This window comes from Anabas testudineus, chromosome 5 (genome assembly GCF_900324465.2).
Source record: "Anabas testudineus chromosome 5, fAnaTes1.2, whole genome shotgun sequence".
NCBI classification, from domain to species: Eukaryota; Metazoa; Chordata; class Actinopteri; order Anabantiformes; family Anabantidae; genus Anabas; species Anabas testudineus.
Window position 1 is genome coordinate 16,137,456 of NC_046614.1, and position 25,873 is coordinate 16,163,328.

General features: G+C 37.5%; 1 protein-coding gene across 8 annotated transcripts in view; it reads right to left on the minus strand.

The window, feature by feature from the left end:
• Positions 1-22,171, minus strand: part of pparg (peroxisome proliferator-activated receptor gamma) — a 31,360-nt gene extending 9,189 nt beyond the window's left edge. Inside the window, exons 1-4 of one of the 8 annotated variants that reach the window (XM_026350118.2) lie at positions 21,438-21,657; positions 4,605-4,901; positions 4,272-4,438; positions 1,732-1,870 (exon numbers count right to left, since the gene is read on the minus strand). In XM_026350118.2, coding sequence (XP_026205903.1) covers positions 1,732-1,870; positions 4,272-4,438; positions 4,605-4,901; positions 21,438-21,612 — 778 coding nt within the window. In that variant the 5' untranslated portion in view covers positions 21,613-21,657. The other 7 variants (XM_026350120.1, XM_026350121.1, XM_026350124.2 and 4 more) reach the window with 7 other exon arrangements.
• Between the last annotated feature and the right edge of the window lie 3,702 nt (positions 22,172-25,873).

Consider the following 25,873-nt stretch of genomic DNA (forward strand, 5'->3'; position numbering starts at 1 on the left):
CGGGAGACAAAATGTGGCATGACCACAGCAACAGTGTGGTTACTTCTGCAAATATTTCCTTTATCTCTCACTGACTTCAACAGAGACATGTACAGCTGACAAGTTTCAGTCATCAGACCGTGCAAATTTGTACAGTTTGCTATATGAACTGTGCTGCACTACTTAAAAATTGAGAAGTTATTATTTTGACAGTGCTACAAGTTGAGCTGAGAATGTTCAGAGATCACCAAAGTTCATATATCAAATGAGTGAAAGCTGTAAGTTGTCCCACCTCCACAGGTGTGACAAAACTAACAGGAGAGGCAGAGAGATGTCAATCAAACGTAATCTTTAGACGCCCACACAGTCATTAACTCCATGCTAACACTCACCTTAGGAGGTGGAGCCCAAACTTGATATGAAAAGGTCTACAGCTGGGCCCAACTGATGCACTCCAGTGCCCAACAAAAGCTAACAAACAAAACTGTTCTCCAGGCGTATAATGATGGGTGAGGCAAAATTGTTTCAGTGGGAGAAAGCATTTTATTCTTCTTCTGTATGTTGGGGTGAGGATGAGGATCAAATTATTGCCATGCATCAAGCAAAAAAAAAAAAAAAAACATCTAAGGACATTGTGGAAACTACTGAAACTGGGTTAAGAACTGTCCAATGGAAGAAGGTCATGTGATTTGATAAGTCCAAAACCCTGTTCGAGAGTGATGGGCATATCAGGGTAAGAAGAAAGGCAAGTGAAGTGATGCACCCATCATGCCTAGTGCCTACCGTACAAGCCTGTGGGGGCAGTGTTATGATCTGGGGTTGCTGCAGTTGGTCAGGTCTAGGTTCAGCAACGTTAGGTGTCTAAAGAATGAGGTCAGCTGACTACCTGAATAAACTGAATGACCAGGTTATTATATCAATGGATTTTTTTCTTCCCTAATGGCACTGGCATATTCCAAGATGAGAATGCCAGGATTCAACGGACTTTCAAATTGTGAAAGAGTGGTTCAGGGAGCATGACACATTATTTTCACATATGGATTGGCCACCAGAGTACAGACCTTAACCCCACTGACAATCTTTGGGATGTGTTGGAGAAGACCTTGCGTAGCGGTCCAGTCTGGAGTGCTTCAGCAAACATATTAACACAAATGCTACTATTTTGTTTTTCAGTGCTGCCAGTATGAAACCTAATAACACTTAATATAGACAGATACAAAGCCAGGTAGAATTTAAAAGCTTTGGCTTGGGGTTTAAAGTTAGTCTGCAACCACAATTTCATCTTTAGGTGATGCCATTGGGCATGAAAGATACATTTCATTGCATGAGTGATGGGAACTGAAACATGACCCTAGGGCTGCAATACAGGCTGAAGACCACAGAAGAAGCAACTCCCAACATACAAGGCAGTGGCATGCATTGCTGCATACATTACCACGACACCTCAAAGATTAAATTGGCTGCAGTGTGGTGAAACTGCATCTGCTGTTCTCAGAGGGCATCAGACACAGAGAAGTTAGGCTGCAAAGAGACATTTCCTTGGGCCACAATTTCAAAGAAGAATGGCACTTTTAACCTATGTCTGCTTATGTACAGTGGGTCTAAATGAGGCTTTTATTCTTGCCTGAAGAACTGGCGTGAAAACTAAAACATCTAGATGTACATAGTGATAAATAATTCAAGCAGAACATATAGTATATTCTGTGTCTCTAAAATTATTGTTGTTAAAAGCTTAGGGAATCACTGTCTTACCATTGTGTGACATGCCAACATTCAGGCACTTCTGGAAACGACAGTATTGGCATTTGTTGCGGGACTTCTTGTGAATGCGACAGTGAAGATCACAGTGATCGTAGACTAACTTTAGCCTGATTGTGCGTCTGAAGAAACCCTACAAGGAAGAGAGAAAGAGACTTTAGCAATTGTCAGTGTAGACATATGCTCCACTTTGCAAATTCTGCTGCTCTTCTAAGAACAGGTTGCAGATCTGCAGAATAGAAGCACAGGAAATATGTATTTACTTATTTTCTGAGGCTATTTGTGTTGGGCTGACAAATACAATTTACATACAATAAAGGTATGATGGGACATAAAGTAAAGGAAAAAAAAACTTCAGAAGAATTTCGGAAGAAAATTCTTTTGTACGTATACATTACAAAACATTTGTATCCATAGTAAAATATAGTTTCTAGACATACCTTTTTTTCCTCAAAAGCATACACATCTACTTGAATACATTTTCTACTTGAATGTCTGATGTTACTTCTTGATTTAATATGTCTGCTTAATAGATACAGATTAAATCTAATCCAAGCCAATAAGAGCATTTAAAAGAAGATTTATCTTTCAGGGTTGATTTGTACTTTGATGTTTTTAACCTTAGGACCAAAGGAGTCATAACACTTGGGCTTATCTCAGCTATTAACAATGCAATCATGGTCAAAGTATAAAAATCCACATCTGGACATCAGTGGCTGGAGACTGTGTTTGGTATCTACATTCCTATAATACACACGTTCTTTTTTTAATCAGAAGTTATTTAAAGAACGAGGATGTTAAAGAGGGTCAACACTCCACCTCAATAAAGAATGTTTTCTGTCTCGAAACAATTAAGTGTTTCACTGCTTGGCTGACCCCCTCTTCTGGTGAGTGTCCCCTGGGGCTTTAGCAGAACAATGACTACTGTACCTTTTCTTCATTCAGAATCTAAACATATAGTTTGATTTCCACTAAGTGGACAGAAAAACATAAATCTTTGTACAAATAAATGGCTCCAACACAACAGCCTTGACAGTGCCAGAGAGATGCTGATGCTCAGAGCAATAGCTGATGTCACAGTTTTTTTGCAGTCACAAACCTGCTTTGATTTTTCATCTCAAAACATGAAACATGAAATTTGTTCTAAATGAAAATACACATATGTATACAAATATAAACAATACTTTTTAATAGAACAAATTTTTGGTTTGTTAACAATATTATATTATATTACAGACTTAAAAGACTTTTTACAGTAGTATTTGCATATTGTCTGTTGTACTGCATTATATAGTCAATGCATTTCAAGGTTTTTTTTTAATAGAATGTACTTCTAAATACAATTTATAACATTTATTCAACTTTTAATTGTTGCCTATAGTATCTTCTTACATGTCAGACTTGCTGAAGCTAACAGAAACACATACAGCATATGAAAGCTTTTCATACTGTCATTTGTCTAAATCATCAGGCCAGTGACAACTTTTGTGAGTAGGACTGCCACTGTTTCTGAAAGTCTATCGACATGTCTTTGGAGGACAATGTCAGAATTTATAGCTCTTCTTATAATGTCTCAATATTTCAAAGAAAATGGAAATATGTGTGAAACTTCCCCCACACTCTATTAGTTATTTATACTCTATATAGACATAGAGAGTTTAAGAGGTTGGCTCTCTCTGCAGAAACGCAAGCCTTTGTTGAGCCCTCGCAAAGTGGAAAATGTATGGGGCTTGTGGTTAGAGTGACAGACATCAAAAAGATGAAAAAATGCACACTTCTCTCCATGCAATGTAGAATTATTTATTCCACCAACATGTTTCACCTAAGAGTGACACACGGTGACAGAAAAAGGAAGAGTGGCAGAGAAACAAAACTGCGATTCGCAGTAGAAATTGTTACACCAGTCACCATTTCCTGACATGAGTCTAAGATGGTATGACTGTCAATTTCTTTTTTTAATCTGGAGTGTTAAATTTTGTGTGCTACAATCTATTCAGTCTCCACTGCTGTATATTGTTAATCAAGGCATAGAATTTATTACTAAAATAAATGAAAGGCAGTCACTAACTTATAAAAAAACAAAACCCCACTCCAAAAAACAAGCAAAACAAAGGTTGTAATATGTTCACAGATCCTATCAAATTATTAATGCACTAAGAAATGTACTCTCTATTGTAATAGTAAAAACAGAATTTTCCAAATGCAAAAAACCCTAAAGTATTTTCAGGCTGTTTCAAGTTGTTATCTTCAAGTTGTTGTTGTATATATTTTCCATTCATCCATTATTCTTACAGCTTGTGGTCTTACGTGTGGATGGGAGTGCTGGAGCCTACATCTTCAGATTTTAAACTGTTTAAACAAGTCATCTTAAATAATGAAAGAATAATCTGCTGGTATTAAAAATAATAATTAAAAAAAATGTTTCTTGCAACTATACTCTTGTGTACTACTACTACTCTGGTTTGTTCAACCCCCCCCCCAGCTTGTTTATACATTTCAGTTTCATCTTTACTCGTGACATCTTACAGTCTTACCTTACACCCCTCACAGGCATGGACGCCATAGTGAAACCCAGAGGCTTTGTCCCCACACACACGACACTCAATGTTAAGCGCTGTTGCTGATGTATCGTCTTGGAGCTTTGAGAACACTGCACCGTCAGAGTACTGCGGAGGTGATTCTGGCTCCAGCTTGATTGAACCTAATGTGGTAAATAAAACATTATAAGATTAAGACTTACTCAAGCTTAGCTAACTTTGGTTACTTAAATATGTCAAGTTCTAAATCATGCAATTAATTTTGCACTTGAAAAATAAAAAAGCACTAGATGTTAGAGCTTGTAAACTTATCACTCAGACTGGACTTACTGTGTGTGTTCAACTCCGTCCTGTAGCTGTGCACATTGGTGTAGTCCATGTTGGTCAGGTGCTCTTCAGTCTGTGGTGGACTGAGGTCATAGGCCACACCAGCGGAAGAGATGGAGGATACAATTGGGGAAGACAGGGAGGAATGGACAGAGGGGGAGGAGATGGAGGCGTAGTCTAATGTGGCCAAATGCTTCATGTCGAGGGGGTGGGAGCTGTCATCCAACTCTGGCAGGTCCACCGTGTTCAGACTGAAACCAACAGGCCAGGCTAGGAGCTGCTGGGTGTCCACCATGTCTACTGAAGCGAAATATGAAGCAGTGACGTGTTAGCTGATGCAATAAGATTTGTTGACTGAATGTGGCCTTGTTAAAAGAAAACATTACCAGAAACAACGGAGGGAGGAGGGAAGGAAGAGGAAATGATAGATATGAAAACACTAGAGAAACAGAGGAAAAGACAAGACAATAAAGGAAGATGACAATAAAAATATACAGAAAAAAGCTCACATGCACCATTGTACATAGTGTGAATGATTAAATGTGTTAGTTCAGAAGTCTAAAACATAAACACATCATCCACATACAAACACTGTGATCAGTACCCCTCTTGCTTGTTCCTGCAGTCTGTCTGTTATCTAGTAAACAGGGAGGCAGATCGTGTCACAGGGAGAACAAGACGAACTCTGGCACTGAGGAACGTCTCTTTTGCTCAAAACACTGCCTTCCTCTGCTGCTGTTTGGGTGACTCGCTGTTTGATTGCCCAACTAAAGGACACAGAAAGCAGGACTGTTTGATCCTCTGTCTGAGGCCAAGGATGCAAGATTCTGGCTTTTGGAGTGGAACGGACTAGATGTTCCAAACTAGTAAATGTGTTACTGATGTAATTAGGAACTAGGCTGTAATTGAAAATTGCAATAACATTGCGTGATCTGTGAAATTTTATTTTTTATTTATGAAAAACACTGTCTATTTTTCTTACTAATAACAAAGTACATGAAAGACCAGCCACCCAAAACATTTCACTTTATCTGCTATAAACATTGTTTGGTACAATGACCAATGTATGTTTGGGGTCACTGGGCCTCATGCAAGAACATTTTTGTATTTATGTCTTAAATTTACTTTTATAAATGTCTTAAATACTATTTTTTCCACAAGTCTTTTTTGTATGATTCATGTCAGATTTATCAAACTCTGTTAACTGAAAAAATTGTTGTATTTAAATTTTTTTCAGACTGCTTGCTGCCATCTGTTCATGAGGAGCTACACATCCATGGGGTTAGATCATTACCATAATCAATAACCCCAAAACTGCCTATTGGGCGTAATTTATAGGAATTTTTCATTCCCAAACATGTCACACAATAGTAAAAAGAAGAATGTCATACAAATGAGCTACAGGTCTGCTGTCAGAAATCAGAAAACTGTGACAGAAATACAATTGATCATTTGCCATAAGATCACCCTCATGCATGGAGGCAGGAAATTGCCCTTTTCGATGTCAGGCACCAAAATGGTAGTGGTCAGTCTTCTACAGTGGCACCAAAATAGTGGTTGGAGCAGCGCTTATTTTACTTTGGACAATGTCGTATTTCACTGGAGAACAATCTCAGTACTACAGTAGGTGCTACTGCTACTGTACAGCTACCTGCATTAAATGATGATGATGATATGGTGAGCACCGTATTAATTTGGGCAATATGTTTGTTTTATGGTACATGCTGTATATATGTATTAATTAATCAAATTCAAGGCAAAGTGTAATTCATGACACTTACGACAGGTCTAGGCCCCTCATGAATTACAAATTCTAAATATTAGAAATCTGGTGAATGACACAAATTTCACTGCTTGTACAATCCACATTACCGATGGACACCTTCATATTTTTCATTTTGTTCATGCCAGAAATGTTGTCGGTCTACCACTCCTGGGGGAGAGTAGCAGTGGTGTTGAATGTTTTCAATTTGTACATGATAGTTTCTCAGTTGACTGTTAGAGTCAGAATTACTCTAACCCTTTCCTGCCTGGTGAGCATCAACAACTGTTCTTTCTTCATTACATACTTCTACAAACGTGTTGTTAAGATCTGACTTTGACACTGAAGTTAAATAAGCCCCCCCTAAAGCCACATCTAATAGTCATCCCAGATTTACCTTATTGACTGAAATATCTGATTATAATTTCCCCTTCAAATTATTTGATAATAATAAAAAATATAGTACATCAAATATAGTACGTCATAAGCATTACAGCATTGAAAACAAGACTTGTATACAGATTTATACCACACAGCTCCAGAAATTAAGCTCTGTGTTGGTACAAATAAATGAAGGCTCTGCAGTGGTTCCAAATCTAACTCAAATGGTCAGACATTGGAGGGGAGAAGTCAGCCGAGATGGTCAAAGTCCAGTTGTGTGAGGTTACTACAGTCTACATGAAAGCAAACCACGTAAAAGATTGTGCAAGGGTTGTGAGGTAATGCACAGGTAAGTATAATATGTTGTTGTTTTTGAGGATGTATTTACTGTGACTATTAAAGTGTTTTTCTAAACTACATAGTAAGTAATTAGAGTGAAGCAGTTTGAATCCAGTTTTGAAAGATATTTTATTTACACACTTTTATTTAAGACACTGTAGTATAGATATTTTGCAAACTGTAATTAAACATTAGTAATTAGTTTAAGTCAAGTCAAGGTTTGATTTATGGATTTTGAGAATAACGTGTTCCGTTTATCCTTCTAAAAAATCAATACAAGAAATTACTAAATGTAACTTTTCCACCAGGGAGGAAACCAGGCGTGAATTCTGGCCTTGATTACTTAAACTAGAAACTTTGTAAAGGAAAAGACAGAGTAGAAACAGTTTATAAATAATCAATAGCACAGTCTGTACACACCATCTGGATCGCCAAACAATCTTTTGTAACCAACACCGAATCTCAAAATAAACCTCCTTTAATCAACACTGAATGTGTGATTTGGAAAAAGAGTGTAACAAAGAATGCAATGACTTATGCAACAGGACAAAACTAAAATAACAATAGTCAGATGGCACAGTAGCACCAGCTATAAAAATGGCTTGAAATGACTCCAAATTACTCTGTAAAAACATCCTCCTCTCTCAATTACTTATTGTTTCCTTTTTACTTCATTGGAATGTGGCAGTAAAAATCAGCGGGGGATCCACTTAAAATTCACATTGTGACATTGTTTCAGAACAAGGGAGAGATACAGCGTGTGTGTCATGTTTGTGTGTGCGTCCATAGCTTCTAGCTTCCACCACATTGGAAGTGGCTGCAGGGGAAAATGCTGACTATTAATAACCAGAGAATTCAAGCTATTTTTCTATTTGTTGTCCATACGCCAGTAAAGCCCAACCTACGTTAGACAGACCCTGCTTGGCAGCGAATCACATAAAGCCACAAATCTAAAAAAGCTCCCAAAAGGAAGAGTGAGAGAGATAAAGCCAGAAGGATGACAGAGAGTGAGTCCCCAGACCACTTCAAGAAATCAAATGGCACTCTAGAGGTTTCAAGAAAAACCCCTTATCTTAGGAAACTGTCTATATGATCTGTACATAACACAACTTGCAAAGCAAAAAGGAAGGCAGCTGCAGCCTGTCAGTTAAACCAAAATGCTTAAATCATGTCCTAATTTAATGTAAAAACAAGTTTGCACTGTAACTTCACTTCCAGACTATTCACTGAAATGCTGAAGTACAAGATCTACTGAATTCAACATGTTCGTATCTGTGAGTAGTGCAAGGGCAAACAACCTGTCAGACATAACAAAAATTGAGATGATTACTAAGGGTTATGCAGTATGTGCTGTATTATAAAATTGTATGTGTGTGTGTGTGTGTGTGTGTGTGTGTGTGTATGTGTATGTGTGTGTCTCTGTGTGTGTGTGTGTGTGTGTGTGTGTGTGTGTGTGTGTGTGTGTGTGTGAGCATGTGCGTGACAATGCTGCTGGTATCTCCTGCCAGTTCTTAGCTTTCTACATGTTAGAACTTGTCTTCCAGGTAAGAGTAGTGTGTGTAGGAGTACTTTCTATAAGCTATTGCCTCAGTCATGACATAATAAGAAAAGTCCAACGGCAAATTGGCAAGCAGGTCTGACAAGTTAATGTAACTGTACAAGCTAGACTGATACTGTGTGCAAATAGCATCAACAATTTGATGTAAAATCATTCTAATTATAAAAATAAAGGCTAATTTATTAAGACAGGAAGAATTAATAAAAGTACACTCTGACATAAAATTTTGAATATTAAATCAAAACAAACGGTTATGTTATCCTACATTGTAGATATATAATGTTAGCTTTAATAGTGATAAGGATTCTGTTCTCACAGCCTGAAACTAACAGTTCTGGAAGAAGACACGAAACCAAGAGGTTAAACAGAGAGATGTGAAATCTGTCCTTCAGGGACAAAGTTGCAAAACCAATAAAATATTTTTAATGTTCATATTTCTTCACAACAGCAATGGTTTGGTCCAAGACGGACTGAAGCAATGGCTGAAGTTCACATTACACTACGCACGCAGGCTGAGGTACTTCTTCTACATTTGAAAGTGGAGTTTTAAAGTATTTTTTCAAGTCATGCAAATAATCAAATGAGTGAAAAACAACTCAACAAAAATTCAACAAAAGACTACAAGAATGTGAGTGTGAGCTAATAATGTAAAAGCCCTGGAGGTCAGAGAATATTCAGCATCGTCATCACATCTCCCATATGAATGCATAAAGTGACCGGCAGTTTATGACACGACAGAAGTCAGCCCAGTACCTGGTTAGCTAGTACTTAGTACTGAGACAAAAGACAGAACCTGTCCTGCTGCATTCAGAGACATTAATACTTCTCAGAAAAAAAACAAAACAAACTATGTTCTCTCTGTGAGGGTGAAAGCTACAAAAACCACACAATCACTTGATTAAAGCACTGTTAGCAAATGTTGATATTTTTAATCCTTCTAATAAAAACCAATAAAAGTAGTCTTTACTAGAAATTATTTGCATTCCTACACAATTAAGTGAAGTCAACAAGAAGAACGTAATTATAAATAGATGCTCTCTTGACTCAACTATATATGCTTAATTTAGCTCAGTCTAACACTTGATGTTTTCTTGCCTACATCTGTAACCTGAATGGTGGTTTTCTTTCTTTTGCACATTAACTCATTTATATGATCACACTTGTCCTGCGTGTACAAATGTGTATGCACACACACACAGACAGAGGGGGAGAAAGTTAGTGTTTAGAGCTCTGTGACTTCCTGACCTCTTCATGTAAAACAGCATGTGGTTCAGTGTCACTGACTAAAACAAAGATATGCCCGCCTGCATGTCTGTCTAACAGTGCTCACTCTGAAAAAGCCGAAGTGTGCTTGATTACTTGCCTAGTTAGTCCTGAAACCGTGGGACACTGGAAAATAATGTGTTGATATTAGTGCTTTAATGATAAGTGTTTGGTCCTTTTGAATAAAAAATTTTGATGATTAACAAACACCCAGTGTCACACATCAAAAACAGGATATTGAAAGTTGCTTCTCGTGTAAATGTTATAAAGCTATGATTCTGCTCCACTCTTCAGGAAATTGGCACTTTTTTCTACTTTGGTGGTGTGAAGCCACTATGGGTAAAATTACCTATAAGGGCCTTCCCCTTCTGCACCTAAATGATCAAACAGGAGAGTAATGGAAAACCAAGTGTACCTAAAGTGTCAGCCAGAGGTCTGGACTGCCCTCTTGACAGAAATGAGAGTCTCCTTGTGTCTGAAAACCCACTAGCTCGGTTGGTAATGAATTTACTCATGAAACTTTAAAGTCTGACACAGTGGGAGGTTAAAAACCACAATCTCTGTCTGATTGGCACAGCACTGAGTAAAACAGCACCCAGACAACATCTCTCTGATTTCTGTTAGATTTTTTGTCTAACTTTTGAATTTCAAATTACAGAGCTTGGAAAGTGGAGCATTGATGAAGATCAGGTCACCCTGAGGTCAGGCTGAAGAGTCAATAAAATGGTCAAATATCAAAGTATTGGATTTTAAAAGCTTAATCATGTATATATTTACCTAACATGTACACACAAGTTTGAATTATTAACCTATTAGGGATATTCTTTGACCCTAAACTATTTGATGTCTAATTCTAACCTAAACCTTGAGTCTTTATTCTAATAGAGCAGCTGTCTTGCAAAGACAGGAAATAAAACACAAAACAGAAAAAAACAACATTAAACAATAAAACAACACTGAAAACTGTATATATAGCTACCATACATGACCTAGTTAAAGATATTACTTTAGTTAATTTAGCACTTTTTAGTAAAAACCTGAGAGAGAAAATCATCTGCACCACTTGTGCTACTAAATATCACAACATTAATCTTGTACACAAACCTAAGTAAGCTTATGAAGTGATAGACTGTCTGAGAGGAAGAATACTGCATATGAAACAAAACTTGTTGACCTACAGTATCACCCTGATAAGCACTGCTCTTAAGTACTGCTCACAACTAAACGTGGAAATCAACTTACCACACACGTGATTACATGTACAAATGTATTCAGTACATTTATATGACAGCCTAAAGTAGCAATAGACTGGTCTTTGTATTCATTATGGCTATCCAGAGCTCATGCATTGATTCAACATAATGAACTGAATCACATTAACTTCACAGACTGACACACACACACACACACACACACACACATAGGTTACAGGACAGTCCACTCACCCTGTCTCTCCTGTTTCAGAGCATTCAGTGTCAGCTCATTGACCAACAACTAAGTGACAGTGACAGGAGAGAATTTGTGTATTTCTGTGTGTCTATGTAGTCATGCTTTTCCTCAGGAAGTGATGACCAATAGAAAGGGAACTACACACGCACAATGCATGAACACACACACACACACACACACACACACACACACACACACACACACACACACCCACACACACACACACACACACACACCTCTTTGACAGAGTCTGGGCTCAGCAGAAGTTCAGACAGCTAACTATCATGTGGTCTGTATGTGAGTGTGTGGGGAGAGGTGGGGGTGGTGGTTGTGTCTTTAAATCCAAATTTTTATATGTGCATGTCTCTAAGTAATTGTACAGTATCTACTTTTGTATACACACGCATGAGTTTTAAGTGATTTTTTTGGTTATGTGTGTGCTTCTGTGTGTGTGCTACAGTGTGTGTGTGTGTGTGTGTGTGTGTGTGTGTGTGTGTGTGTGTGTGTGTGGTGTGTGTGTGTTTGTGTGAGGTGGTAGACATCAGATGCAGATGATTTCCTGTTGCTTCACTCTGACAGCCGACCTCATCATGCCTCTCTAGTTGCACTTCTCTCCCTCCTCTCAGTCACTCTGTGTCGATGTGACATCGGTGACATACTCACTTCTGTCTCCTCATGCAATACTAACACAATACAAGCCTGCTAAATTTCTTGTTTAATTTTAAAAAATAAAAAAACAAACACAGACATAGTTACTTGTATGTCTATTAGAAACATAGGTTAAATCATTGTTCCTCTGATATGAACAGATTTCAGCAGGTTAGCAGAAACCCCAACCTTAGAACAACAGTACAGAACATTTGTTTTTTGGTTAACACTGATGCATTTACAGTAATGATGATCAATATGCACCATCTTTTAAAAATAAATACATTGAAACTGCACATTTCAGGCTGTAACACACTGCACAAGCAACTAATTCTACATAAAATAACATCACATAGAGTTATTTGTTAAAAGTCAGTAAAATACACTGTAAGCTTTGCACACATGTCCAGACCAAACAAGAGAAAAGTGATTTCTAACTTATGTTATTGATTGTGACATAAGTTACACGACAACAGAGGAGTGCACAAAACTTATGTAATACAGGTGGTCCTTAACAGTCTTTTAACTTAAGACAATGAACCAATGACCAAGAACATAAGACAGAGAAGTTGGGCTGTCTAAACATTTCAGACACAGAGATTCTCAGCTTATCTGCTACCAACAATTATGCACTCTTTAGTCATAACTGTATTATTTTGACCAAAAGGGCTTGTGTGATACATAGGGGCACGCAGTTTCACATTCCATTGACAGTAGCTTTCACTACGCCACTCCCTTACTAGACGTTTTCACTTGGACAATAACACATCCTTCTAACAATGGAGACCTAATTCTGAGAAATAGAATTTTCTAAGAATGAAAAGTTAGTAGTTCTTTCAAATATAAAAACAAATGTTTATGTGAGGTGACTGGTTAAGTGAGATTGCTGCTTGGTATCTCGTACACTGTATGTTATCTTAAAGTTAATAAAACAGATTTTGACCAACACTGAAAAGATTACAGAAGATGGGGTGGGCGTTGTATTATAGAATGATACACCTGTTTATGTAATTGTTCACATGAAGTTACTTCAGGTTTTGGGCCCATTTCAAGCCAGTGCGAATGTTAATCTAAAGACTTGCACAAGGTGTTTGCCCACACCATGACAGATCTAACGCTGCGTTTAACAGTTTAAAAAAACTACAGTGCTGTAGGTTGAAGGCATAAACCTCAGGTGCAAGTTGAAACTGCATCTGAAAAACCTCAGGTGTGGGGAAAAACTGTGAAAAATGACTCATCACTTCAATTGTTTTTCCATGCATCAAGTTTTGTGTTTCTGTTAAGCAGCCATACATTTTTGTTATGTTGTATTTCATAACTAATGCAAAAACATGCACGAAAGATAATCCATTATCAATTTAACCATACTATAATTTTGAAATCCAACACAACATCCAGTTAATAGCATTTGGTTTTTAGTAACTGAAATGGAAATTATTTATTTCTTCATTAAGCCTTCGCCTCTGGTGTGCCCAACGAGAGCTACAACAACAAGAGTTAAACTCTAACTGTGTGTTCACACTAAAAGATACATAAATAGCAGTAGGCCTTGTGGTTGTTTGCTGCTTACCGTTTCCCCACTAACTTTTGTCGCCAAGGGTCTGTGTCGCGTTTCTTGGTGAACCAGCGGAAATGTGACTCAAGTTGACTGAGGACTAGGGGAAGCCAGGGACAGACTAGCTGAAAGTTATGCAGAATGGACAAGCACCACCATCGTAATCAGTTTGTTTGGGTCTTGACAGAATCAATCACATACTGGACAGCGAAGTTAGGGAAATGGGTAGGCTACAATTAAGATCATGTATGAGGTTAACTAATACACTCTCATTTCTGTGCATTAACTATGGTACTAGCAGTATCAGGATCTTCAAAACGTATTAACTAAAATGTTAAATCTTACTTTGTCTGATAGTAAATGGTAATGTTAAGTTTTATGCAGAGTTCTACAGTACCTTCTCATATTACCAAAAAAGTTTAAATATTAATCTACACTGAGCTATGGCTCCGCAGTTAACCTGATGAAGTGGATTACAAGCTGTCTGCAATTCTCTCCAATTATCACTGAAATGATCTTTATAATCAGCTATTAAGTTGTAATATGTGTCTCTGCTATGAGATGGTCCAAGACATAGCTGCCTTTGAAACAAAAACACTAACTTATCAAATCTGTCAGGCCACCTTTTCGATCATTGTCCATTATGAATCAACAAACTTCTTGATAGATTCACATGCCTCACCCATGCCTATGCAGACACACACACACACACACACACACACACACACACACACACACACTAAGTGATGTTCAGGATTTGTTCTATGCTGTCAGAATTTTAATGTGACTGGAATGCAGGGTGGGCATTGAATTACAAGACGATAGTGTGTCTAAACTCTATTGAACAGCACTTTGGTGAACTATAAAGAACCATGACCCTTTCATGCAAAAGAGGCACACATTTAAAAACACAAACACACATTCTGCTCCACGGATATCCACATTGAGTGGTATGTACGCAGACTGGGATTTAAGGACTCACTTTTAAACTGAAATCAAGACAACGAGAGAGAGAGAGAGAGAGAGAGAGAGAGAGAGAGAGAGAGAGAGTGAGGGAGAACAGCCTCTGCATATATTTGTATGTATTTGCTCCATATGCAGCTCTCTGGGAATCTTTTCACAATAATCTAAGGACACGAACTTTCCCCCAATTCCTTTAAATAGTTATGAGTTAATGGCTGATGAGTCCCTTGAGCCCGAAGAGCTTCCTCACTGGATAAGGGGAAGGAGTGGTGCATGCTGTCAAGGCCTAATAGACACACACACACACACACACACACACACACACACACACACACACACACACACACACAAACACACACACACACACACATATATGTCACACACATGTCATTCTGTCATGCTTAAACACATATGTGTTATGGGGACACATGTAAGCACAGCATATCCAAAACACAGTTCAGGGCACTCCTTCCATTTATGACAAGAGACCTTAATCAAACACACACCTTGGAGCCTGAGAGATGTTTGACTGAATACAGGGTACAAGGGTTAGAGAGGGCGTAGAAAAAAGAGGAGGAAGAAGATGAAAAGGGAAGACAGACGCTGAGGTAAACAACTGACTCTTTCTATTCAATTGTCATTTATGATGACGTCACATAGGTTGATTATTTTATGTCAGTGTGATCTCAGCTGTGGGAGTTGTTTGAGAAAACACAGAGGTGATGAAGATTTATAGCTAAATTTGTGTTTTGACAAATACAGGGAGTGAGAGGAGGGCAACGTGGTAGGAAGAGGGAGAGGTACAATGTGGGAAGGGTCATGCCCTGTTCCTCGAAGTGGAGAGGAAAAGACGGGAGTGTGTTCCCTTCAGCTGCTGTTTAGCTGGACAATAACAAAACAACACATGACGTGATTCTCTTTGACATAAAATGCTGTAAATATGTGTGCTGGGAAAGGTTTACACAGAAGTGGATAGAGAATTGAATGTGAAAAGGTGGTTTCAAGGAAATGAGTAAAATAAGAGTCAGACTTAGCTCTATCATTGACCTTTCAATAACCCCCTCACCTGAAAAGTGATTGTCTGATCATGGCGTAGTAAGTGTTAACAGCACAGCAGGCCTATCAAATGTTGGCATGACTGAATAACTTGTGTACTACTTGTGTTGATAAGTACAATCTCTGTGTTTCTTTTAGCTAAGTGGACAACATGGTTATTTTCTAATAAAATTATATTTTATTTAACATTTTTCATCATTATACATGTAATATATGTTACACTAAGACTAATTCTATACTGCAATATAAGGTCTATGCAGTTTTTTTATCTATATGTTTGAGTTGGATCATCAGCTGGTACAAATGCTTTTTTTTCCCTGGGAGATATAGATTTAGCTTTAACATCTTAGCATGCTGACACATACTGTAAACAGCTATCAAGTGCATATTTAAATGAAGGACACAGTGTTAGGGTTAATCACTATCACCTTCAGCAGTAAATCTGTCCCACTGTCACTGTACACTGAATATATGCCATAAATGATTGACAATCATAACATCAATAACTAAGGGGGGGCAGCTTAGCAAAGAGTTTATTCAACGATATGTTGAAAAAAGGACAAATGCAACTGGAACTACAAGAAGAGATAGAAAAAGTTCTATTGAAAGTCTCTGTTCCCCTTTATATTTCCATGATCCTTTGGCATTTAACCTTTATTAGCCAATTTTAAATTGAGGGGGTGGATTACATCCATCATACATCATCCCAGCAAGACCTGAGGTAGTGATGTCTCAAGCAGTGCCACATTCAGAAAACCCATGGAGAACCTTGTGCAAATAAAGTCTGAGTCAGTCTTAAGTTCCCACTAGAGACCAAGGTTTTGACCTGAGGAGCTGCTGTTTGCTCCCACATCTTTCTAAAAGGGAAAATAGGACAAAGGTTGCTGAATATCCCTACTGTCTGTTGAATAATATCTATGTGAAAGTGCATTGGCAAGAATATACTTATTAGTCTATTTGTGAATGTGTCGAGGAGGATGCACCACGAAAGTGTCTTTAGTCACAGGACATGTCGAAAGACATTACCTATGACATTACCTGACACAGGGTTACTGCAATATGCCGGGGTGCCATGTATAAAACTAGGTCTGAAGACTCTAAAGTTGCTTCACAATATCACAGTTCATTATTGTGTTACTGTGGCAGGGCAACTGTATAGGGCAATTATCTACGAACCCCAGGGTTGGTGGTTTAATTCCTTATTCCCCCCTGATTCCTGAACCCCGAACCCTTGGCACCTTAAGGGGGCAGCCTGTCCACAGAAAAAATCCCCAAGGGGAATAATAGCATATCAATAATTATTATTAACACATGGAGATTACAACACTCTACAATTTAGCCAGATTCTCTAAACAACTTTATTTAGAATTATAATGAAAAGTAGTTGTTCCTGAAATTACAGTAATAACCTATTACTCTACAGGTAAGCTGTTTGCATGTGGACAACTATGGTAAGTATGGTAAGTTGCACTAGGCTGTCGTTCTGTAAAATGTGAAGCATAACTTTAATTGAGAGTTTTGGCAATAATTTTATTATTATTATTTATCTTTATTTTGTCCTTAAAATATATCGAACCTGAATGTAAATACATGTCTGACTGCCTGACTACTTGGGTTCCTTGGCTTCACTGACTATATTTTAGCCTTGTTTACAGATTGCAGATGTAAACTTGGTAAGTTCCATATTGCCTAACCCTAACCCTATACTGTTTCAAATTATTTAAATAATTAGGGCTCTCAAGTGATTCAAAAAATTATCAGATGAATTACATTCTCTGTGATTATTTAATCTAAATTAATCACATAAACCACTGTTTACTGTTAAAGTATTACAAAACATTTAAATCTAAATACATTTGGCAGATAAATTAATAATCAATTAACATAATGTTACACTTTAAAGTTCCCTTTAATTTCAGTATTATGAAATTCTTTTCACTGTGCATATGCCATAATGGCCGTAACAATCCAAAATATGACCTAATATGCTGAAGAAATAAATTGAAAAGTACTTTAGCTACAACAACGACAGAAAACACGACAGAATGATTGTTAGTCAGTCATAGTTAGACTCTGGTTGTCCCTGAATGCCCAGTCGAGTGTGGCTTGATGAGGCTGGTTGCTAGTGTTTTAATCGGGGACTGTGCTAGCTCCGACCAGCTGCGGTGATATTTTAGGCATGAAATACCCCAACACTACAGACACTTCCAGAGAACATGCCTTTAAATTTAAATGTAAATGTTTCATTTATGGTGCCAAGTAGAGTCTTCTTGTCTGACTCCATGTTACAAAGCCACTGTGGCCAAAACAAATTCAATGACGCACCAAATAAAGGGCACCACGGAATTATTTTTTAATGTGTTCATTTTTCTGTGATTAATTAATTGACATGTTATTTTGACAACCCTGAAAATAACAGTTATACTAAAGCATAATTATCATTGCCCTGTTTTACCTCTTCACTTGTCTCTTCTAAACTGTTTTTTTCCAGCATGAAATCCTTTGCATGAAATTATGAATGAAGTTAACTGACAAAAATACCTTTCATAATCAGTTAACTGTTCTTTGTTTTTCAACAACAACAACAGCTTATTTCAAGTTAATCAATATGTTACTTTTGTTGCTGTAACTTCTTTTATTATTAGAGATGACAAAAGGAAAGTGGCATCTTACACACAGGTACACAGCAGCACAGCAATCACTTTGCTTAGGTTAATCAATAATGAAAATAATGATTGATTGTAATTGTTGCCGCAACCCATAGATTGTATAATCAGACATAATTTTTACTACTACTTAAAAGCAGAGATGGGTGATACTAGAAATAATATCGTACTTTTGCCAAGGTAATTTAATAGACGGCAAAAGGAAATTGGCACCTTATACACAGCTACACAGCAATCAAGTTAAAAATACTAGCATTTTAGGAAAGTTCAGTTTGTGGGGTGTGAAAAAAGGTCACTTAATATAAGTGTGAATTTGAGGAAATGACAAAGAAATAGCTGTCTTTCAAATTTACTCAGCGAATGTGGACATGGCCAGAGAACCGTTAAGACCTTGCATTCAAATTATTTTCTCAATCAGACAAAACAACATTTAGTGCAAAGACAACGAAAATCTTTCTTTTGACGTTGTCCTGAAAATGAGTCACATCTTAGATGGTAGGTATTGTAGTGACTGAAACATTTTCTCTCCACAACATCTTGTTATTATTGAGAAAGCGAAAATGTGAATGTGTAATGATTACAACTGATTCATTTAGTGAAATGCTCTGTAGACACTGCTAGCACTATACAAAAACAAAAAAAGGAAAAAATCACATACAGTGCTATCAGCTTATTAATCAAACACATTTAAATATAATTGGCCAAGAGCTGCCAAATTGCTAAAAGGTTAAAATTACAACAAGATCACTAATATGAATGCAGATCCCAATTAATTACAAGACAAACCTGCAGATAAATCCAGTACGACACTTGGTTCAGTTAAGAAGCGAGGATATTGTGGTTCAACAGAGTGCAACAGACATAAAAGATTAACTAGTAGAGCTGAATTTTTTCATATGCAAACAATCTGCCTGTCTGCCAAATTTGTTTGCTGTCAAAAGAAATCCAATTCTGCAGCTAATAATACTGCTTTAAGTAGACAGTAAATTGCGAAATTGTTGGCTTTGAAGTTAATAATTACACCTAATTCAAAAAAAAGATTGATGACCTTAAGTGTGGTTTCATGTCATCTGATAAAACCAAATCAAAGATGGGCTTTCTGAAAACATTCACAATATCAATAAGTAAAGCTGAGATATAGTAAACAAACCAGGATGTCGGCGGTGTAGAGGCAAAAGTGGTTAACTATCTGTGGGCTGAAACAGAGAGTGTCACTCTCTTTCTATCTGTATATTCATGATACAATGCACATTTGAACATCTTACTTCCTTCCATGCTGTGATTAATGTAGGTTTAGGTCTCAGAGGTTTTATGTTCACTTCTTACAGGCTCTGCAAACAACTCATTCTTCTCCTTTAAGCTCTTCAAAATAGCTTTAACTTTAGCTTTTTTGAAAGTCAAAATGAATAGTGGTATAGGGGCATCTTTGAAAACACGATCTATGCCTTGTCGAACAAAACTTTGTGTGTATGTTGTCTACAAAGAGCTAAACTTGACTTTCAGGCCATGTGAGGGAGAACATAAACATAGCATATCTTGAGACACTCCTTTCATTTATGACAACAGATCAAAGTCCAAATTTGTCTTTGTCATTCACATACAGGCATACACACCTCTCTCTAGGAATTATAACTAGATAAGAAATAATTCTCTGACTTGCAGTGTATCAATACAATCAGTCAGGCATTCAGATTTTACGCTGCTTAAGCAGATGTTTTAAGTTTCTTGAGATTTAAATCAGATTTTAATTATCACAATCCATTTGTATGCTAGACACGCGTTTTTGTACATAGAAGATGTGAAACTTAAACAGCTAAGAAAAAATGGATGTCTGGAACAGAAATATATCAACAACAATTATGCTGTTGTATCATTAGAAAATCACTGTTAAGAAAACTATTCCATTAAACTTTTAAATTACTATTGTGACATTAATGCAAATGACCACTGTTAATCAGAGATACAACCTTTAATAACGTCTCCAAAAAAGACATTATTTCACAACCACAAATTTATCATACATTCTCCGACTTTATAATAGCAATGTTACATCAGTGATGACTTCATAACCTTTTCTGAAAAGTGCCTAATACGTTTTAGAATTATGATCCCTATATTTAACTATCATGGTATTATACACACATTTTCAGGAAGTTCGAACAAACTGTTGATTTGTTCTCTGTGACTTTTTCTCTATAACTGTCATAACCTGTCATATTTTTAACAATCAAGCTGGCTTGTGGGGTAGCATCTTACCTCTGGTTAGAGACTTTTTCTTGCCCATGTTGTTTATCTGACTTTTTTACTAAATTGTTGATTTCTGAAGTGTTATTTGTTTTACTTGATTGAGTATTAAAAAACAAAACGAGAAAGAAATCTATGAGAGTATACACAGATTGTTCAACATTTATCACTGACATGTACTATGTACTTCATGTGGCAACTATTTAATGCAGACTGCTTTTAATTAATCATTTCATTCAGAAGGGAATTGGTTTTAGTGAACCTGCAGAGAAGTTGCTACAAACAGATAATCTATCCATCATAGACTCATTATTGTATGATCAAGTGCTGTTTTCATTTTCAGCTGACCACAAAAACAAGTAAGGAATATACACTCACTGGCAACTTTATCAGGTACACCTTTATAATCTAACGCGTCAGATCCGCATAAATGCAATACAGCAGCTCTGCCATGACTTCGACTTTTACAGGATTAGAATTTCTCAGTTTTTGCTGAAACTGTCACAGTGTGATTGAGTTAGGAGGTTTTTCCAATGTTTTGGCCACACTATTTACATAAATGATGGTACTGATGATGGTCAGTCTAAATCCTGTACAACACACTGATAAGTTCTCCTAACAAGTACCATTATGATACCGTAATAAAACACCATTAGGCCATTTAACCGCAAGACACAGAGTACAAATGACACAGCAATCTTCAGTGAGAGATCAGCCCCTGAGCTTGTGTCCACATTATTGCTGAGTCATGACCAAGATTTCAAAAACACAAAACTGCCTAAACAACTGAAATTCCTTGCGTGACACAGAAGCCAAAGATGTGTAAGAAGTATTTATAGAATACATAGGAAATCTTGTTTGTTCATGCAAACCTATCCCTCTAATGGAGTTGCACATGAAAACTGCTTATGATTAAAAATCCAGAGGGAGACGCAAAGTCTCTTACACTCACCTGAGTAGCTGTGACAGTTTTGATGGTGTAAATCACTGCCTGGTGTTTGCATGTCAAAGTCGCACTCAGACACTACGGACCAACACCTGTCAGTGGACCAGTTGTGAGTCGTATGACCGCACCCCCCACCTCTACCTTCACCACCCCCATCTGTACACCACTGGCAGTCTTTCATACTGTGCGCCCACCTTCACAAGATATTACATCCGGCAGACTTCGTTTTTATTCCTCTCAGAAGTCCACATAATTATAGATGTTTTCAATTTAAAATCACGTTTGCAAGAAATTGATATTAATAATGTTGTTTAATTCTTGGTCAGAAAAGAACATGGACGTTCTTATATTAACGGCAAATATTGCAATACTCCTTTACAGTGCGTTCTTGTCTAACTATTCTTTATAAAACAGACTCAGTCATGACGGATAAAAATACCTTTTAAAGGTGGTTTCCATGCTGCCAGCAGCCTCACAACACTCACAGCGCAGCACACTGTGAACCGAGCGGAAGGTGACTGACCTGATCGGTGTGTTGACGCGCAGAGCAGACGAGAGTCCACTTGCAGTTTCCGAAGCTGGATCGTCTAATTTAGTTGTATTAAAAAAAAAAAAAAAAAAAAAAAAAAAAAATCGGTGAGTCAACTTTGGCAAAGCGTGGCGTCTCTTCGCTTCCGCCGGAGCGCAGTGTAAAAGTGGTCAGGTCTGTTTGCTGCGGAGGTTTCTGGTCATGCTGCTGCTGGTGCTGCTGCTGTTGTGGTCGGTGTGCGCCTTCCTCTCTCTCTCCTCCCTCCTTTCAACACCACCGCCCGGGATCCTGAGGACACACGCAAGGGCATCAAATTACCGCTTAACTTGACGGCTTTCATATCAACCCCACGTCGAGGACATCCTCAGCAATTTACACTGTATGGGGAAAACAGGTATGTGTTTAGAAAAAGAAAAATGGTTTGAGCGTAAATTAAGGAATTAGTTTGATGTTTTTGGCTCACAGGTGTGTTTGCTTTCTTGCAAAGAGTAAACAGTTAGCCGGCGTTAAGCTAGGCGTGCAGTTAGCTAGTTTAACTAATTAAGCTAGGCTAGGCTAGGACACTTATAATGGTCTTTCTACACAATTTAAATGAGCCTGCAACTCGTTAGGTTAGATCAGCTCAGCACAAAACCTGCAAACAGCTCTGTCGACAAAGCAAACAGATAAACAGGCACACGAACAAGCAGCAGCCAAATTAAAACGAACTCACCACCGCAAAAACGAAAACTTTCAACATGTCCGTCATGCGCTAGCTGGGAGCGGTTGCCAGGAAACCATCTGAGGCTAGAAAGTAGTAGTCCCCAATAAAAACTAGTTCCGCTTTCATCATAATGTTTACATTTTAGTAGGTTTTTAATTAAATTAAACAAGTAATACATATACATGTTAACAAATGAGTTTTTAATATTCTGGAAAACAGCCAGCATAGCTGTTCCCTGTCTTTATGCTAAGCTAACTTTATATTTAGGCTAGCTTAGGCTACAAAACTGTGTAAAATTAAAGTAAATGCCCTGCTTGCAAAAATATACTCAAATAAAAGTGTGAAATTAAGTGTAAATGTACTCTTTTTTTTTTTTGCTATAGTCAGTTTCATGTGTATAAAATGATGTGTAAAATTAAAAAGCAAATGGTAAATGAATGTAGTAGAGTTGAAGTATTGTGCAACCATGGACTTAGTACTACTTACTGTAGCACAATACATAAATAAATGTACCAAGTACTTTAAAAATAGTTGATAGATGTGAAGTACTACATCTATCGTGCATCTTTGTTGAAAATTAGTGTATTTCCCAGAATGTCGAGCTTTTGCTTTAACATATGATTACTTGTCAGTGATTGATAGCTCGTTTTCATGGCTGATTTTAGGGTCAGCCCCTCTCGACTAATAATGACTAATGGGATCATTACAGTCACTCGTCTGGTATCAGTAATGTTACACGCTTTTCTCATAAAGCCAAGTAGCTCAGCACGAAAAACAGCAACAGGCAATATGTCATTCAACCCAGTTTCTAGTTCTGGTAATCATATGACTGTGCAGTGACTACTGTAATTGCGAGGTGGAGAACTAGCTTTGTTGCATGATTTTATTCATTTTCAATGTATAATCTACAGTTCACAACAATGGAGGTGCAGTGCACTGTGAGCTGCAAAAGTAGATGCGCAACAAGTAGCCATTTGCCTACGTGCTGCAGCTCTGTAGACTTTGTTGTAGATTTGAGAGCCTTAGACTAACCTCAGCCTAAACCTCACTCTAATTTTAACCCTCAACCAAACACTAAAATCTACAGGTGATTCTTTTTACTCAAAGCAGCCGTGGTTCTCGATATCTTTTTTTTCAAATGACTTATCTTGAAATCACATCTCGTAATCTCGAGGTATCGGATGTTGTACTGTCGTGAATATCTCATTTAATAGTTGAGGCACTTTTTTTTTTTTTTTTTAAGATCACGCATTTAAAGGTTCAACACTCAATCTTCTGACTTGACACCTAAGGTATAAATAGTTTTCAGTGTTCACCATAAAAAGTGAAACTGTAACTTTAGATTCAAATGTGGCATCGTCTGAGCTCTGCTGGTGAAATGTTCTTCTGATTAGCTGACAGATTTGGTTTTACACTTCTAGTAGCTCACAGTCAACAGGCAGCAGAGCAAGCTGGTGAAGAAATGTTTCCACAAACAAGAAGGTCACTCCCTTAAGAAATAAATGTTCCCGTTTTTTGTCATATTGTCTCTTGACCAGAATCTGACCTCCTGTCAGCTCCAGTGGTAAAGTTTCTAAATGACTTTCGATGGTGTTGGCTGGATATGTCATTGAAAGCACAATTCATTTTGAATCTTTGTATGCCTTAATTAATATATTATAACATTTAATTTTCTGTAGTAACATCTGTCATCAAGTGTTTTAGCTCCATATAGGTCAATAACCAAGAAGCAAATATACCTTAGACACAATAGAACACAAGTGACTATAATTGTGCTGCTGAGCTCATTATAAAAATAAAACAAGTGTGAAGACACGCATGAAAGGTTACAGGTAAAAAAAAAAAAATTCTAACTACTAAGTTTTCAAAGCTTTAAAACATAAAAGACATGAAACCTCACTGCTTACTGTTCAGAAGTCTTCCATCAAGTCTTACATGATGCCATTTAATAAAAAGAAGAAAATGTTTAATTCAACCTTTATTTCTACTATGCAGTAGTCAGATTTCAGCTTCTTTTGATCTACCACAACTTGAACTAAGACAGCTGGCACACTTTGCTTATTTACAGACCTACACACACACATTCTGTGATCTCTCTCACATGTATAACGGTCCTCCCCACGCAGAACTTCTTTGTGCTGAAATAAAAAAAATGACGCCCTTGAGAGTTTTGCTGTCACAAACAAAACGAAGCAATAATTTCTGATTGTTTATCCAGTTCTAGTCCCAGCGGACTAGAGCTCTGGTATCTCAAAACGTTCATCATCAAATTGCTTTTGTGTCTTTACAAGACTCTCCTACACAGTTATGACACACTGATTATTATAAGTTGAACTGACATGCATCAGGCTGAGGAGCGGAGCACGTTGGTTAATATGGAAGTGTGCTGATGATTAAAATGAAACTGCTGAAATCAGCATGAGTGTTGGTGTTCTACACCAGGAAATGAGCCAAAGTGGCTTGACGTTCCCTCCATCCTCAAATATATTAGATTATATAAGAACTAAATCTGAATAACATAATGTTTAATAAGTTTAATAAGATCTGCCCTCTCTCCTTATGTTCATACTTAGTCATTCTCATTCTGGCTCCAGCATGTTGGGATGAACACCAAGACAAACAGGGTTTGGCTTGTATAGGCTTGCATTGGTGCGTTAGCCACCCACGTCCATGTCCCTATGAGCAGTGTGATGGAGACGTTCCCACAGATCTCCACTGACTCGTCGTCCCATGGACCAAGAACCAAGAGCAGAGCACATTTCCTCTGTCTCCACTGCACATATTGTGTACAAATGTGTATTTGAATCTGTCCTTATGTATTTGTTTCACATGATGTGTAATGTCAGTTTAAGTTCTAATCATCGTATTTACAATTAGAATACAGGATGTTTTAAAATAATTCACACTTGCGATTAATAAAAGAAAGCCAACCTTCAGCTGTCAGTGGTGTGCTATATGCTCCGGATGTAACACTGCTAGTGGGCCCCTGAACTGACGGTTAATTTAAATGTGACAGTAAAAGAAGGACATGAAGGAAGGTAAGAAACATAGACATAAGTAGCAGGCAGTAGCTGTGATCTTCACAGTGAACCTAAGTGTTATTTGGTGTTTACCATAGAAGTGTGTATGTGTCTGATCTCGTGTCATATCAAGTGCTGATGGGGGTTTCAGGAGACCAGTGTCTGAAATTGAGAATTTGAAAGATGAGCT